At 46.8% G+C, this 15984-nt stretch overlaps 1 protein-coding gene across 4 annotated transcripts in view; it reads right to left on the bottom strand.

The window, feature by feature from the left end:
• Positions 1-15984, bottom strand: part of LOC137527529 (gamma-aminobutyric acid receptor subunit beta-4) — a 608888-nt gene that overhangs the window by 383815 nt on the left and 209089 nt on the right. For all 4 annotated transcript variants that reach the window (XM_068248067.1, XM_068248065.1, XM_068248069.1 and 1 more), the window contains exon 3: positions 9410-9477. In XM_068248067.1, the coding sequence (XP_068104168.1) occupies positions 9410-9477 (68 nt within the window). The remainder of the gene's footprint in view (positions 1-9409; positions 9478-15984) is intronic.

Raw genomic sequence — 15984 nt, 5'->3', positions numbered from 1 at the left:
TATATAATTATTCAGAAGGAAATAGAGTGTGTGTACACAGACAGTGAGTGCAAGCACACGCAGGAACTAGCCTATGAACAGTGACAGTCAGTGAGTGTCCTAGTACAGTTACAGTATATAACTATTCAGAAGGAAATAGAGAGTGTGTACACAGACAGTGAGTGCAAGCACACGCAGGAGCTAGCCTATGAACAGTGACAGTCAGTGAGTGTCCTAGTACAGTTACAGTATATAACTATTCAGAAGGAAATAGAGTGTGTGTACTACACAGACAGTGAGTGCAAGCACACGCAGGAGCTAGCCTATGAACAGTGACAGTCAGTGAGTGTCCTAGTACAGTTACAGTATATAACTATTCAGAAGGAAATAGAGTGTGTGTACACAGACAGTGAGTGCAAGCACACGCAAGAGCTAGCCTATGAACAGTGACAGTCAGTGAGTGTCCTAGTACAGTTACAGTATATAACTATTCAGAAGGAAATAGAGTGTGTGTACACAGACAGTGAGTGCAAGCACACGCAGGAGCTAGCCTATGAACAGTGACAGTCAGTGAGTGTCCTAGTACAGTTACAGTATATAACTATTCAGAAGGAAATAGAGTGTGTGTACACAGACAGTGAGTGCAAGCACACGCAGGAGCTAGCCTATGAACAGTGACAGTCAGTGAGTGTCCTAGTACAGTTACAGTATATAACTATTCAGAAGGAAATAGAGTGTGTGTACACAGACAGTGAGTGCAAGCACACGCAGGAGCTAGCCTATGAACAGTGACAGTCAGTGAGTGTCCTAGTACAGTTACAGTATATAACTATTCAGAAGGAAATAGAGTTTGTGTACACAGACAGTGAGTGCAAGCACACGCAGGAGCTAGCCTATGAACAGTGACAGTCAGTGAGTGTCCTAGTACAGTTACAGTATATAACTATTCAGAAGGAAATAGAGTGTGTTGTACACAGACAGTGAGTGCAAGCACACGCAGGAGCTAGCCTATGAACAGTGACAGTCAGTGAGTGTCCTAGTACAGTTACAGTATATAACTACAATACAAAATACAATCACTAAGTAGTAGAGGACAGCAGAAATACTGTCTAATACTATCTAATACTGTCTAAATACTAATGAGAAATAAACTAACAGAGGACAGGAGGACAGCTGCCCACACAGGCAAGGCCCTGAGGCCTAAAGCTGTAAGCCTGCAGCAGCTGTCTGAGTCTCTCTCTATGTAACACAAAAGCTACTAACTAAAATACAATGTCTATCTAACTAACAACAATATAGGTGTGTATAGGAGGTGTATGTGAGCAAAAACGCTAGGTAAATGACCACAATAGAGCTCTTGCTAAGCCAAAGCACAAAGGAGCAACTCTCTCTCTATGCAAGTCTCAGGCAAGGACGGAGAAACGGAACATGGCGGCCGCTATTTATAGGGTAGGGGCTGGCCAGGGTCCCCCTCTGTGATTGGCTGCCATCAGAGGGCCTGGGAGCCCTCTGATTGGCTCTAAGGACATCAATCTGGGCTATGACGCTATTCGAGCTCGGTATTCGAGCTCGAATAGCGCCGTTTGCTCGAATAGCTCGAATAGTGAATGGGCTATTCGAGTTTACTCGAATAGCCCATTCGAATAGCTGCAGCTATTCGGAGCTCGAATACCGAGCTCGAATAGCTGAAAAAGAGCTCGAATATTCGAGCTACTCGAATATTCGAGCTCTGCTGAGCACCACTGATGCATCCACCTCAACAATGAAGGGGAAGGTGACGTCTACGTGTCTCAAAATGGGAGCAGAACAAAATAACCTTTTCAATGTAGCAAAGGCAGACTGTGCCTCTGCTGACCAACGGTAAGTGTCAGCCCCTTTCTTGGTAAGTTTGGTGAGGGGTGACACTACAGAAGAAAACCCTTTGATGAACTTCCTGTAGTAATTGGCAAAGCCCAGAAACCTTTGGAGTGCCTTCAATCCTACAGGTTGAGGCCACTCCAATACAGCAGAGACTTTTTCAGGATCCATGGAGAGACCTGAAGTGGAAATAATATATCCCAAGAGAGGGACTTTAGTGACTTCAAACAGGCATTTCTCTAACTTCGCATACAACGAGTTCTGCCTCAATTTTCTTAAAACAAACTTCACGTGTTTCCGATGTACTGTCAGATTGGGTGAGAAAATCAGTATATCATCCAGATACACTAGCACAAATTTTCCTAGAACTTCTCTAAAAACTTCGTTGATCAACTCTTGGAAGACGACAGGGGCATTACACAACCCGAAGGGCATGACCAGATACTCGTAGTGCCCATCGGGCGTGTTGAATGCCGTCTTCCATTTGTCACCTTCCCTAATGCGTACAAGGTTGTATGCCCTTTCGTAGGTCCAACTTAGAGAAAATAGTGGCATTGGTTACTTGAGCAAACAAATCGTCAATCAACGGCAGTGGATAACGATTCTTTACTGTGATCTTATTCAACCCCCGATAGTCAATACAAGGTCGAAGCCCACCGTCCTTTTTCTGTACAAAAAAGAACTCAGCCCCTGCAGGTGACCGGGAAGGACGGATAAAGCCCTTGGCCAGGTTTTTCTTAATGTATTTCTGCATCGCCAGCTTCTCTGGCCCCGACAGATTATAAAGATGACCTCTAGGGGGCATACAACCTGATCTTCGCTCTATGGGACAGTCGAAACTCCGGTGTGGTGGGAGTTTCTCTGCTGATTTGGGACAAAACACGTCAGAAAATTCTGCGTACTGCACTGGCACTCCTTTCACCTGAACCTTGGTGGCGCAAACAGCAACTTTCTCCAAACAATGATGATGACAATGCGCTGACCAGCTCTGTAGCTGACCTGAAGCCCAGTTGATATGAGGGGAGTGTAGTTGCAACCAGGGCATACCGAGGATTATGGTAGAAGTTGCCATTTGCAGGACAAAGAACTGTAGTTTCTCCTTATGTAGAACCCCTATTTCACACAATAACAAGAGAGTCTGGGAAAGAGGCTGTCTACATTGTAACGGAGAGTCATCTACTGCTGTGATCAGAATCTGAGGGTCTAACGGGAGTAAGGGAATCCTCAATTTCTTGACAAAGTCATAATCTATAAAATTTACTGCAGAACCTGAGTCTACAAATGCTTCTGTGGGCGTGGCCCGACCCTCCCAGGTAATGGAGCAAGGGAGGAGCAAGCGGTTATTATTTAGATCACTACACAGAGGGGGCATTGGGAAGCCTCCCCGTGGCGCTCCTGGATAGTGCTATTGCAGCATTAACTAATTCCCGCAGGGCGACTGCTTTGCGGCATTGGTTTCTGACCCTGCATAAGTTGGCATGTGAAAGCGAATGCATATTTGAATGAGCATTACCTCATGAATAGCCAATTAGGCCAAATTTGCTTAGCCAGATATGTCAGGTGTTCACTTGGTGTTTAATGCACACATTCAATTCTTTGTTTAGTGGTTCATTTTGTATCCCCCCTTTGGAGGCGGGTGGTGGATGGCTCATTCCAGGTGGTGTGAGCCCTGGAGTGGGCTGTCTGCGCCTGTCCTCCCCCCCCCCCTTGGAGTGCTGTGTGTGAGCCAGCCCTGAGATCCAAAGCTCAGTGCGACCCATGCTTCATTCCTTTCCTTTTCAAATGTGTTGCACCCAAGCTATGCTCAGTAGCAGAACGCAATGGACGTTAAGGTAAGTGCCTGTTTTTAAATATTGGAAGGTGGGTGCGGGCGGCTCTCCCCGGCGCTGGCCACGCTTGTGGGGGCCGCCTGCGCCACCCAGCCTCCCCCTCCGGGGTGCTGCTGTGGTTCCCAGGCAGTGAGAGCGCCAAATTTGCTTAACCAGATATGTCAGGTGTTCACTTGGTGTTTAATGCACACATTCAATTCTTTGTGTAGTGGTTATTATTTAGAGGTACCAACGGCTCGCCTAGGGTATTACCTCTGACTACACCTAGGCGGCAGCGTTTCCTGACTTTTTAGGGCAATTCTGGACAATGTGACCCTCCTCAGCACAATATAGACAGAGTCTCTCTGACCTTCTGCGATTCTTTTCCACTTGCGTTAACCTAGAATGACCGATTTGCATCGGTTCCTCCTGTGGTGACGAGGGTGGAGAAGAGGCGTAGGAAATAGCTCTTACAGCGTTTTTCCCACTGGTTAGTTTTTGATAGCGAAGGCGGCGATCAACCCGCACTGCCAATGAAAATAGGGATTTAGGCTCAGGATGCCCTAGCATCAGATCAGAAACTGCATCGGACAAACCTGACAATGTAATAACGCATACGTTCCCCATCTAGCTGACACAGCCCACCTCCTAAACTCTGTGGCATAAATCTCCACCGGATTATGACCCTGCCTGAGAGTCTTTCGCTTCATCTCAGCCATGATAGCAACATCCGGATCATCGTAAATAACGGCCATGGCCTTAAAAAACTCCTGAACTGAGGATAAAGCCTCATGCTCTGCATGCAGACCATATTCCCATGTTTGTGAATCTCCTGACAAAAGGGTCTTTATAAACGTTACCCTCTGGTTCTCAGATCCTGACAGATTAGGCCTCAACTCAAAATAGGATAGCACACGATTTCTAAAATTCTGAAAGTCAGATCTATGTCCAGAAAACTTTTCGGGTACGGACATGCGAAGGTCCGTGACTGAAGGGGATCGCACTGCATCAATAGTCGTTTGAAGTACCTGAACTGTCCCAGACAGTTGAGTGATCTGAGTCTGTTGGGTATTGATCACCCCGGTAAGATTGTTTACCGCGGTGGTCAGGACTTCAACCTGACTACACCGTGTGTCCATAATGTTTGGTCTGCTGTTCTGTAACGATTGGTGTCAGCAAGAACAGATTTTCTGATTATTGGTGATCTGCAGGATCACCAATAATACAGATGTTATACCTGATTATGTGGTGATCTGCAGAATCACCAATAATGCAAGTATAGCAAGACACAGGACAACCAGGTGTAAGATAAGTGTTTGGTGCAACAGTAAATATAGATAGAGATACCCACTATCCCAGAGGAGCTGGTAGAGGGAGGTATCTCTATAGAACACTGGAATCAGTACTCCAGCAGGCTGGAGACACAGATGAATTAGTGATTGGTTCACCCGAGTAGCGGGTGATGCACAGTAGAACGGAAGGTACTTTATCACCCGAGGAGCGGGTGATTCAGATAGTACTGTAGCTATCAACCTGAGGATCAGGTGATTAAGACTGTACTGCAACTATCAACCTGAGGAGCAGGTGATTAAGACTGTACTGCAGCTATCACCCTGAGGAGCAGGTGATTAAGACTGTACTGCAGCTATCAACCTGAGGAGCAGGTGATTACTAAACTGAGAATCCCTCACCAGAACTAAGCTCACTGGTGAGGGTAGGAGAGTCAGACAAGCAGGATCGGCAACACACGGACAGATACGGTACAAAGACAGAAGACTGAATCAGAGTGAGGTATAAGCTGAGTCGGCAACAAGATCAGATAGGCATAGGCACAGAATCAGAAGGCAGTAGAGTAGTCAAGGCTAGCAGAGGGTCATAACAAATAATACAATTCAATTAGTACTTTAAGCTATCAACAGAATCTGGCTAAGTGTGGATCCCCAGCTCCTGCTGGTTCTAGCACACTTTCGGATCTGACTAAGGTCTGAGTGCTAACACGTAGCATTTGCAACAGCAGACGAAGAGCAACTGATGGGCAGGTCCTATATATACTCAGAGCGCTCCACAGCGCCGCCCCAGTCACAGCGCCGCCCCAGTCACCGGCTGATCAGCTGACTCCCCTTCTACTTGCATAAAGGTCCTGTCGCCTGGCGCGTGCGCGCGTAGCCCTCAGTCTATGTGCAACTGAGGGACCAGTCAAAACTCCAACATGTAACTGCGCGGCGGAGGCCACCGGCTGAAACGCGGAGACGGCCGCCATGCCGCTCACCGCCACGGCGGCCTCTCCGCTATCTATTACACATACATAATAATAATAATATGGTAGGACATTAGACTATGACTATAGTAGGATTAGATTGTGAGCTCCTCTGAGGACAGTCAGTGACATGACTATGTACTCTGTAAAGTGCTGCAGAAGATGTCAGTGCTATATAAATAATAATAATAAGGTAGGACATTACACTTTGACTATGGTAGGATTAAATTGTAAGCTCCAGTGAGCAGTCAGTAACATGACTATGTACTCTGAAAAGTGCTGAAGATGTCAGTGCTACACAATAATAGTTCCAAATGCTACTGGCTCCCCTAAGGCTGGTTTCACAGTGGGACGTTACAGGTGCACGTTAGAGCAGCCTGTAACGCACCCCAACGCACAGCAATGAAAAAATCAATGGGCTGTTCACAGTGCCCACGTTGCGTTACATTGTAACGCAGCACGTCCAGATAACATACTGCATGCAGTACTTTACACGCGGCGAAGCCGCGTTAGACTGTTTGCACATGCTCAGTACGTGTGGGTTTTTTATTTTGGGGGCGGAGAGGAGGCGGGGAGAGGCCGCTACGTAGCCAGGCACATGGCTACTTAATATTCACTGCACTTGCAGTGTTTTCTTCTTGGAGCGGCCGCTGATTGGCTGGCGGGACCACGTGATGCGGCTTTCCCCGCGGCTGCGGCTCTCCCCTCCATTAGGGGGGGCACCTACCTAATACTGGGGGGCAGCTACTTATCTAACCTATACTGGGGGGCACCGACCTAATCTAACCTATACTGGGGGGGGGGGAAGCTACCTATCTAACCTATACTGGGGGGCAGCTACCTATCTAACCTATACTGGGGGAACCTACCTAATCTAATCTATACTGGGGGGCAGCTACCTCTCTAACCTTTGCTGGGGGACACCTACCTAATCTAACCTATACTGGGCAGCAGCTACCTATCTAACCTATACTGGGGGGCAGCTACCTATCTAACCTATACTGGGGGGCACCTACCTAACCTATACTGGGGGGCAGCTACCTATCTAACCTATACTGGGGGCACCTACCTAATCTAATCTATACTGGGGGGGGAGCTACCTATCTAACATTTGCTGGGGGGCACCTACCTAATCTAACCTATACTGGGGGGCACCTACCTACCTAACCTATACTGGGGGCAGCTACCTATCTAACCTACACTGGAGGCACCTACCAATCTAACCTATACTGGGGGCAGCTACCTATGTAATCTATACTGGGGCACCTACCTATCTAACCTGTATTGGGGGCACCTACCTACCTACCTAGCTAGCCTATACTGGTGGCAACTATACTGGCTACCTATATTGGAGGCACCTACCTAACTAACCTATACTGGGGGCACCTACCTATCTAACCTATGCTGGGGGCAACTATTCTGGCTACCTATATTAGCCCACTGCCTTACTATTACAGTTACCCCGCCCATGTGATGTCATGTCTACGCCCATTTTTTTCGCGGCTGCGCGCTTTTTTTTTGGGGGGGGGGTCGGTAAATTATTCGCACCGAGTGTCAAACACCCTACCTACGCCACTGCACCCCATACTTAAGTGGTACAGGGGTGGACAGGAAGGGCCCCATAGACACTGTTTGGATTCTGCCACTCAAGAAGGATTGGAAGCACTGAAGAACTATGCCATCAATGCCGCAGTATTCCTGTAGCCTGTTTATCAAGATGTCATGGTCAACTGTATCAAAGGCTGCAGAAAGGTCTAGCAGTATGAGGATCGAGCACTCTTCTCTGTCTCTTGCCATGAGCAGGTGATTGTATATTTGGATGAGGGCAGTTTCCGTGCTGTGGTGTTTCCTGAAGCCAGACTGGAATGGGTCATAACTGTTGTTTTGTAGGATTTTGGCTTCTAGCTGGAGGTATACAGCTTTTTCAATTATCTTACCCAGAAAGGGAAGGTTAGAGACAGGTCTGTAGCTGGTCATTGCATCTGGGTCCAGGGAGGGTTTTTTTGAGGAGAGGCCTGATGATTGCTTTCTTCAGTAAAGCAGGAAATATCCCTGATTGTGAGGAACAGTTAACAATTTTGAAGAATACCGGTACAAACAGGTCGAGGCAGTTCAGCATGAACTGTGTTGGGCCAGGATCCAGGTCACAGGTAGTTAGGCGGAGGTGAAGGAGGATGCTTGATGTGACTTCTTCATCAATTTCTTTGAAGTTTGACCAAGGTGTTACGTTGTCTCTGCTAACACCTTGGTTAACACTTTCTTCCTAAATTTGCCATCATACCTAGCTTTTGCCCATCGTTCGGTGAAAATACGACTGAATGGTAAATCGGTGGGCCTTTCTCACAAAAATGCGAGCTAAAAAATCCCAATTCTCGATTGCTCATTTCTACGAAAGCCATTTTACTGAGCATGAGGTTAGTATTGCTCAGTGGGTGGAGCGCCAATGCCCACTGGATATTTAACTCTCCGGGGGCTATCAGTTTGCATGGGTAACCAATGATAAAATTGCTTGCTTGAGAGGGGGAACCCTTGCTGTTTATTTTTAAAATCTGTACTGCCTTTATTTAAATTGAAAATGATTTATTAATCGTCTATTGAAAAAGTTCTGTAGAATGAACTATGGAGGTACTAATGAGCTAAATACCACTGCAATTCCACACTCCATCAGGAAATACGCTTGCAGCAAAAATGTAAATGCAATTTTAATTTTTTTATACATCTATATTTTCACTTGTACCCCAACTTCCATCATTTTGTTACACATTTGGAGGCATTGCAAACTATTATAAAAATAGTCGTCGATTGGATTTTGACCAAACCAAAATTGGGATTTCTAGTTGGTTGTGATAGATAGGAAGCAAAGATTGGTTCGTTGATGGAGTAGTGATTTTTCTTCCGATCAGAATTATTTTATCGCTCAAACAATTGTTCGCTAGAAATTGGATCGTTAGTGGCCACCTTTAGTAATTTATGTAACTCATCTCCTCACTTTTATGAACTGATTACCAATCATATCCAATAACCATATCATATCATATCATATCATATCCAATAACCAATGTCTTTAGACTTTAATGTATTTCCCAACCCATGCAGCTATTTAAACAGCAGCACTGAGCAAATGTAAAGACATATTTTAATATAGTTTGAATATGTTTTTGATAAATGAACTTAATTTATTAACCTCCCTAGCGGTATTGACGGTTATACACATCAATACAAAACATGCTGTGAACAGTATTGATGTCTATACACGTTAATGCTCTCCTGCACTGTATACTAGACCCTTGCTTGACACATTTTGGCAAGTTACAGGAAAAACAAGGTTATGAAAATTAATTGGATCACTTTTTGCACAGAAATCCTGGGGAAATTGAACGCCCAGGAGGTTTTAATCCTCTACTGGGTGGCATGTGCTCACCCAAGCAATATCACAATGACACTGCTTTAATGAGTAAATAAAAAAATGTACTCATCATTTACAATAAACATAAATACAGCCGCTCACCATATTGACTTCAGAAATCTGGTCAATACTGGAAATATGTATGCTCATTCCCACAGTGACTGGAGGACCTGCAAAAGATGATGGTGATTAATGGGGTACATTACATAAATACAAAGGATAAAGACACATGCTCAGTTGCTCACCAAGTTCAAAAGCTGGAGCAGAATCAAATCAAAAAAGCAACCCTGTATATCTAAAAATCTGCAATAAATCCTAAAATCCTAAATCCTAACATTTGAATAGTGATTTTCTCCTGTTGGACTCAAAGTGCTCAAGAGCTGCAGTGTTAGGAAGTCTTGCCCAAGGACTTCTTACTGAATAGCTACTGATTTGTCAAACAGGGCAGCTACCAGGGCCAGATTTCTGGAAAGGCCACAAAGGCCCGGGCCTTGGGTGGTTGCAACCCACGGGGCACCTGAAAATTAAAGAACAGTTGCTTCCTTTGAAAGAGGAGGCTGAAAATGGGGAGCAACAAATGAAAAAGGGAAACTGATGCTTAAGGAAGCTGTTCATGAAAGAGAGGAGGCACAGTGCATTAATTAAATGCATGGAAGAGGGGGCTGCTCATGGAACAGGAGGGGCACTGCTGCAGATGAATGCGGAGCCACAACATACTTGGCTAGCAAAAATGTATACTTGGCACAAAAAGTATAAATCCGACCTTGGCAGCTACATCTGGAACCAGTTAACTTTAAATCTGAAGCTATGCGATTTTTTTGTGTTTTCATTGACTTACATGAAATGCAAATTTCACATTGCACACAGAAAAAAGCATCACTGCAGCACAATTTAAAAACTTAGACAAATCTCAAAACACTTGAAACATAAGAGATATGTGGGTCAAATATGATGCCATTGATATATAAATAAATAGTGATGAATGTTAAATTGCAACTCAGCATGCATGACGCGTAACGGGTTAATGCACAAAGCTCAGGTGTGGTAATAACATTTGGCTGACTGGGCCTGTCTGCTCATGTACTATTTATTATTATCTAGCATGTTGTGCGCTATGCTGCACGAGGCAATAGGGCACATATGTGACATCACCCTCCAATGTTCTTCTATAGTTCTGAATATAAGCCCAAGTCTGACCAAGCTGACAAGCAATGCAGTCAGAGTTTGAGCTCTGATTTCTAAACAACTGCAAACACTGTAACAGCAATTTGGGCTCTGTCCGGCCGCTGCCCACCAATGTGACGTCATGCTGTAATTCCTGTTCCTTTTGCCACCGTTTACAGTTCAGCCTCAGACCCTGAGGGAATTCTTACGGCATTCAGCACTGCAGGCAAAATAACCTTTTGGATTGGTTGGTGAGTCCCCACACAGTACAATTTTGATTGTATGTACAATCAATACAACCTGCTATCTCATATAGAGATCAGGTCGCTGCCACCAATTTGCATTTTAGCGTGCGGATGCACAAATCTAACTCTAGCTAATCTTGTAGGAAAAAGGGTTTAGTTCAACAACCTTTCTAGATTTAGCAAAATATAACAATATCAATAAAAACGGTTATGGTAACACCCTCTTAGGAAATGCGGAACTCTTTGCAGAGAGGTATTCAGAAAAAGCATTTAGACAAATGATTATTTAATTGTTTATTTTATAGGAGAATAATTCCTAAAACTGGATACAGAAAATTAACAGATTAATACAAAAAATACAAGGAATAAAATGAAAATAACTAAGTATAATGTCTGAGTAGTTGGTCATATTACCGTATCCTTTGGGATTGTAAATCCAAACAGAAGATATAAAGTTCTGTGGGTAATAGTCTAAATATAGCAGCCCAGAACCTGGATGGTATATGAATAGGCTCGGACCCTGGTCTTCCCTGACAGCCTGTGGCCAGCAGTTTTAACTCTTTCTCTGCTGGAGGGTGGAGAGGGTAACAAGATGATTCCCCCACCCCTAGAAATATGACCTCAGGCTGAGGTTCGGCCCTTTGCTTTAGGGAGAGAGTTTGGCATTTTATCCAATTATGCCATAACTCTGTGGATATCTGACATATGATATAAAAATCAACATTGTAGACTGTCATCCTGCGCTAAAACCATATGTACCAAACATGCTTGGTTTACCACGTTCTCTGTAGTGATGTGCGAATAGTGTTCGCCACTGTTCGGGTTCGCCCGGATTTTGGCCTGTTCGGGTTCGGTTCGGCACCCCCCGAACACCTAATGGTGTTCGGGAGGGTGCTCGGCCACGCTGCCTGAACCCGAACGTGCCTTCTTTGTTCGGCTGAACACAGCCGTGTCCGGCCGAACATAGCCCCCTATAGGGTCCCAGCATAAAGGGAGAGCATGCCCCGAGCGCGGGGGGGGGGGGGGCGGAAATGCCCCCCACCCCTCCCCGCTAAGCTCTCCCTTTTGCCGGTACCCTATAACGTTAAATTTAAGCCCCCCAAAAGTACCTGAGGAGGAGGGCAGGAAGCAGGCAGCCGGAGATGCTAGGCGCTAGTACCATCTGGTACTTCCGCCCTCTCTTGACGCACTTCCTGTTTACATTTGAAGTCGCGTCAAGAGAGCGCAGAAGTACAGCGATGATGCGTACGAGGGTACGTGTCATCATGTAGATGACGCGTACCCTCGTTCGTGTCATCGCGGTACTTCTGCACTCTCTTGACGTGACTTCAAATGTAAACAGGAAGTGCGTCAAGAGAGGGCGGAAGTACCAGATGGTACTAGCGCCTAGCATCTCCGGCTGCCCGCTTCCTGCCCTCCTCCTCAGGTACTTTTGGGGGGGCTTAAATTTAACATTATAGGGTACCGGCAAAAGGGAGAGCTTAGCGGGGAGGGGTGGGGGGCATTTCCGACCCCCCCCCCCCACCCTCCCGCGCTCGGTGCATGCTCTCCCTTTATGCTGGGACCCTATAGGGGCCCCAAAGGGACATGTTCGGGTTGGGTTCGGGGTTCGGCCCGAACATGCCGAACATCAGGGGCATGTTCGACCGAACCACCCCGAACCCGAACATCTGGATGTTCGCCCATCACTATTTCTCTGTCTAGGGAATTGGTTTCTCACGCTGGTAACCATATCTATTGATTAACCTCTTGTAAGGGATTGCGGAGACACACGCCGCGCGGTCTGACAGCGCGCGTTCAGACCGGTGGTTTCTCCGCAGCAGCGTGCGCCTGTTTTGTCTGAGCCTAGTAGTGCACACAGATGGAGAGCTACGCGCGCGCACGCTAACAGGCAAGCCCTTTATGCCAATAGGAGAGGGATCAACTGATCTGGACGATCAGCTGATCCCAGCGCAGCAGGTGATTGGCTGAATGGGACTGGGCGACGCTGAGGAGTGCTCTGCTATATATACTTTTTTCCTGTCAGTTGCCGGTTGTCTGCCGTTGCAAATGCTTACGTGTTAGCACTCAGACCATAGTCAGATCCTTCAGTGTGGTTGAACCAGGTGGACCTGGGAATCCACACTTAGCCAGATTACTGTGTTATTATTGTGTTATACTCCAGACTAGTTCCAGGGTGTTGAGACCACGGACCTCACACCCAAGACTAGGGATACTGTGTTATTATTGTGTTATACTTCAGACTAGTTCCAGGGTGTTGAGACCACGGACCTCACACCCAAGACTAGGGATACTGAGTCATTACTGTGTTATTCTTAGACCAGTTCCTGGGTGTTGAGAACATGGACCTCACACTCTAGACTAGGCCTATGCTTGATATCTGTTATGACCTATTGCTTCCCTGACCTTCCTTCTGCTCTCTGATTCGGGACCTACGCATATCTGATTACTTGTTGCCGACCCTGCCTGTCCCTGGTTACTGTATCAGTCTTCTGTCTCTGTACCTTATCTGCTTGTGAGTTACCGACCTGGCCTGGCCGACCTCTCTTACTGTCTGCAGAGACTCCCTGTCTCTTAAAGGGACCTCTCCGCAATCCAGTCAGGGACTCCATCTCTTAAGGTGTCCTTTGACTGCAGTAGAGTCGGATTCCCAGCAGTCAGGGAATCACTGACTCCTATACTGTCACACCAATCACTTACACTTTGTCAGGTGTCCAGAGGTTAGTTATACTTGTATTATCGGTGATTCTGCAGATCATCAATAATCAGGTATATATCTGTATTCTTGGTGATGCTGCAGATCACCAATAATCAGATTCTCTCTGTGTGCTGACACCGATCATTAAGGAACGGCAGACCTGAAAGACAAAATGGACGCACTTAACAGCCGTCTTGATACACTCACCACCTAGGTGGAAAATCACTTGCATTTACATATGAGAGTGTTACCCATAGAGCAGCAAATACAGGCGACATGGGCTTTAATAAAGCTGGAGAGGGCAAACGCAGCAGGGATTGAGCCATGGATGTAGGGCCCGTGGTCGCAGAGGTCACCGTCACGACCGGGCCCGGCTCCTGAAGAGGCGGGGGGCCCCATGCCCGTTTCTAGGTCCATGCTGCCCTGCCGCTGCCCTGAGCACAGAGGGAGGTGGGGGCGCTGTAATGGAGGGGGGAGCCGCAGCCGCGGGGAGGGCAGCCCAACCTCTCCCTCCCTTCCTCTCCCCGGGCCGCTCTCCATGCTCCCCCCTCGGACTGCAGATTCATGCGCAGGGAAGTGCTGTACACAACTACTCACCTCCCTGGTTCCAATCGCCGCTCACTCGCCGCTGATCTTCCCCTCTCTGCATAGCCACTGATACACACGCTGCTTCCTATCCTGGGGGGCACCTACCTAATCTAACCTATACTGGGGGGCAGCTACCTAATCTAACCTATACTGGGGGGGGCAGCTACCTAATCTAACCTATACTGGGGGGCACCTACCTATCTAACCTATACTGGGGGGCAGCTACCTATCTAACCTATACTGGGGGCACGTACTTATCTAACATGTATTAGGGCACATACCTACCTAGATAGCCTATACAGGTGGCAACTATACCGGCTACCTATATTGGAGGCACCTACCTAACTAGCCTATACTGGGGGCACCTACCTATCTAACCTATGCTGGGGGCAACTATTCTGGCTACCTATATTAGAGGCACCCACCTAGCTAACCTGTACTGAGGGCACCTACCTATCTAACTTACACCGGGGTCGCCTGCCTATCTAACCTATACTGAGGGCAACTATACTGGCTACCTATGCTGGAGGCACCTACCTGGCTAACCTATACCAGGGGCAACTATACTGGCTTACCTATGCCTGGCTACCTATACTGGGGGGACCTATAGCTGGCTACCTATATAGTGGTACCTATTCTTGGCTACCTATAATGGGGGGACCTATACAGAGTGCAACTAGACCTGGCTAACCTATACTGCGGGCACCCATACCTTGCTCTGGGGGGGGGGGGCGCAATTTTTACACCCTCGCATTGGGTGCATTTTAGCCTAGAAACTGCACTGCCGGAGGCAGTTAGTTAGGTCCAGCGTTGGGACGGTTTTTTGAAATGTCCGGGTATGAAGAGGCGTTTGGGAGCCGAACACGAGCCGCCTCTTAAAAGGGAGCCGAGCGGCCAAGCCAGAAGAGCCGATGCTTTCTAAAGAGCCGGAATTCCCATCACTAGACTGAGTCTCAGTCTACTAGACTCAGTCTAGTGATGGGAATTCCGGCTCTTTAAGCATCGGCTCTTCTGGCTAAGGCCGCTTGTCTTCCAAAGAGCTGGCTCGTTCGGCTCCCAAAACGGCTCTTCATCACCGCTAACAGTCAGATCAGCGGTGAGCAGGAGATGGGAACCAGCCAGACCGACACATAGCAGCCGCACGGTGGACTTTAAATGCAGGACGTGACTGATGATGTCACTTCCTGCATTTGAATTCACCGGCGCGAGGCTGGTGTGGCTGACTCCTGCTCTCCGCCGATCTGAGGTATGTTGCATTTGTGGGGAATATGCTGCCAATCTCATTGCATTTGTGGGGAAATCTGCTGCCAATAAGATTGTATTTGTGGGGAAATATGCTGCCAATAAGATTGCCTTTGTGGGGAAATCTGCTGCCAATTTCATTGCATTTGTAGGGAAATCTGCTGCCCATCTCATTGCATTTGTGGGGAAATGTGCTGCCAATCTCATTGCATTTGTGGGTAAATCTGCTGCCAATAAGATTGCATTTGTGTGGAAATGTGCTGCCAATTTCATTGCATTTGTGGGGAAATGTGCTGCCAATCTCATTGCATTTGTGGGGAAATCTGCTGCCAATCTCATTGCATTTGTGGGGAAATGTGCTGCCAATCTCATAGCATTTGTGGGGAACTCTACTGCCAATCTCATTGCATTTGTGGGGAAATCTTATGCCAATCTCATTGCATTTGTGGGGAAATCTGCTGCCAATAAGATTGCATTTGTGGGGAAATGTGCTGCCAATAAGATTGCATTTGTGGGGAAATCTGCTGCCAATAAGATTGCATTTGTGGGGAAATGTGCTGCCAATAAGATTGCATTTGTGGGGAAATCTGCTGCCAATTTCATTGCATTTGTGAGGAAATGTGCTGCCAATCTCATAGCACTTGTGGGGAAATCTGCTGCCAATTTCATTGCATTTGTGGGGAAATGCGCTGCCAATCTCATAGCATTTGTGGGGAAATCTGCTGCCAATCTCATTGCAT

The sequence above is a fragment of the Hyperolius riggenbachi genome, chromosome 8, assembly GCF_040937935.1.
Source record: "Hyperolius riggenbachi isolate aHypRig1 chromosome 8, aHypRig1.pri, whole genome shotgun sequence".
NCBI lineage: Eukaryota > Metazoa > Chordata > Amphibia > Anura > Hyperoliidae > Hyperolius > Hyperolius riggenbachi.
The sequence above is the reverse complement of the archived record's forward strand: the minus strand, read 5'-3'. Positions and strand labels throughout refer to the sequence as shown.